This window comes from Propithecus coquereli, unplaced genomic scaffold (genome assembly GCF_000956105.1).
Source record: "Propithecus coquereli isolate 6110/MARCELLA unplaced genomic scaffold, Pcoq_1.0 Scaffold193, whole genome shotgun sequence".
NCBI classification, from domain to species: domain Eukaryota; kingdom Metazoa; phylum Chordata; class Mammalia; order Primates; family Indriidae; genus Propithecus; species Propithecus coquereli.
The window spans coordinates 19215-20638 of NW_012144190.1; the positions used below are offsets into that span (position 1 = coordinate 19215).

At 62.1% G+C, this 1424-nt stretch overlaps 1 protein-coding gene across 1 annotated transcript; it reads left to right on the forward strand.

Moving 5' to 3' along the window:
• Positions 1-146: 146 nt before the first annotated feature.
• LOC105809230 (leukocyte immunoglobulin-like receptor subfamily A member 6) lies at positions 147-1424 on the forward strand (the record flags this gene model as incomplete). The annotated part of the gene is made up of 3 exons (XM_012642984.1): positions 147-443; positions 701-1063; positions 1303-1424. Coding segments are annotated over 3 exons (782 nt in total), but the record flags the coding sequence as incomplete, so codon positions are not given.

Here is a 1424-nt window from a genome sequence, read left to right on the forward strand (position 1 = left end):
GAGGTGGGAGGGACAGTGAGGAAACAAAGGTTCCCAGGGCCACATGCCCAGACTGTGAGAGACAGTGGGACCTGCAGGGTCAGGACAGGACAGGGGAGGTGTTGGAGGAACCAGCTCTGCAGCCCACAGCGTGTCCTTCTCTCCAGGTGTGTCTAGGAAGCCCTCCCTGCTCAGCCCGCAGGGCCTTGTCCTGGCCCCTGGACAGAACCTGACCCTCCAGTGTCGCTCTGATGTCGGCTATGACAGATTCGCTCTGTCCCAGGAGGGGGGACGTGGCCTCCCCCAGCACCCTGGCCAGCAGCCCCAGACTGGGCTGTCTCAGGCCGAATTCCCCCTGGGCCCTGTGAGCGGCTCCCACGGGGGCCAGTACAGATGCTACGGTGGACACAACCTCTCCTCCGAGTGGTCGGCCCCCAGCAACCCCCTGGACATCCTGATCGCAGGTGAGGAGCCCAGCAGGGTCAGTCAGGAACCCACACTCTGCACAGGCCCTGCCAGGGGAGCCCCAGGGAGTGTTGGCCAGATGAGGGGTAGGGGTCTTAGGGAGGGAGGGACAGAGAGAGACAGGGGTGACAAGGGAGGGGGAGACTTAGAGATCACAGACACGGACAGAGACTGAGGGTCCTCAGAGAGAGGCCCTGGGGTGGTGTCAGCTCAGAACGAGTTGGGGGCTGCCCCCACCCCTCCTTCCTCTCTCTAGGACAGATCCCTGACAGACCCTCCTTATCGGCACAGCCGGGCCCCATGGTGGCCTCGGGCGAGGACGTGACCCTGCTGTGTCAGTCATTGAGGAGGATGGACACTTTCCTTCTGACCAAGGAGGGGGCAGCCGATCCCCCCCTGCGTCTCAGATCAGAGTCCAGAGCTCAACAGTACCAGGCTGAATTCTCCATGAGTCCTGTGACCTCAGCCCACGGGGGCACCTACAGGTGCTACGGCTCACTCAACACCTCCCCCTACCTGTTGTCACTGCCCAGTGACCCCCTGGAGCTCGTGGTCTCAGGTGACGACCCCAACCCCATCCTCCCTAAGCTCAAAGGGTCAGCTCAGGGCCCTGCCCCAGGTGAGTTCTGGGACAAGAAGTGAGGGGGAGAAGAGGGTGGACCCCAGGGGAGGGTCCTGCCATGAGAGGTGGAAATAGCCAGGACCCCCTATCCCTGGGCACCCACCCCTGAAGTCTCAGTCAGGGTGCAGGGCAGGGAGGGTGGAATGAGTCCTGGGTGGACCTCAGAGGAAACGTGATGAGACTGAGGGTAGAGGACAGAGGCCCCACCCACCCACCTCCTGATGTCTCCTTCTCAGAATCAGAACCTCCGAGTGTCCCAGCCCCTCACCCCCAGGTCCTGACCCAGTGGCTGAAGGAAGCAGTTACCCTGATCCCAGAGGATCTTCCATACTCATCTCAATCCTATGCCCAATATTGA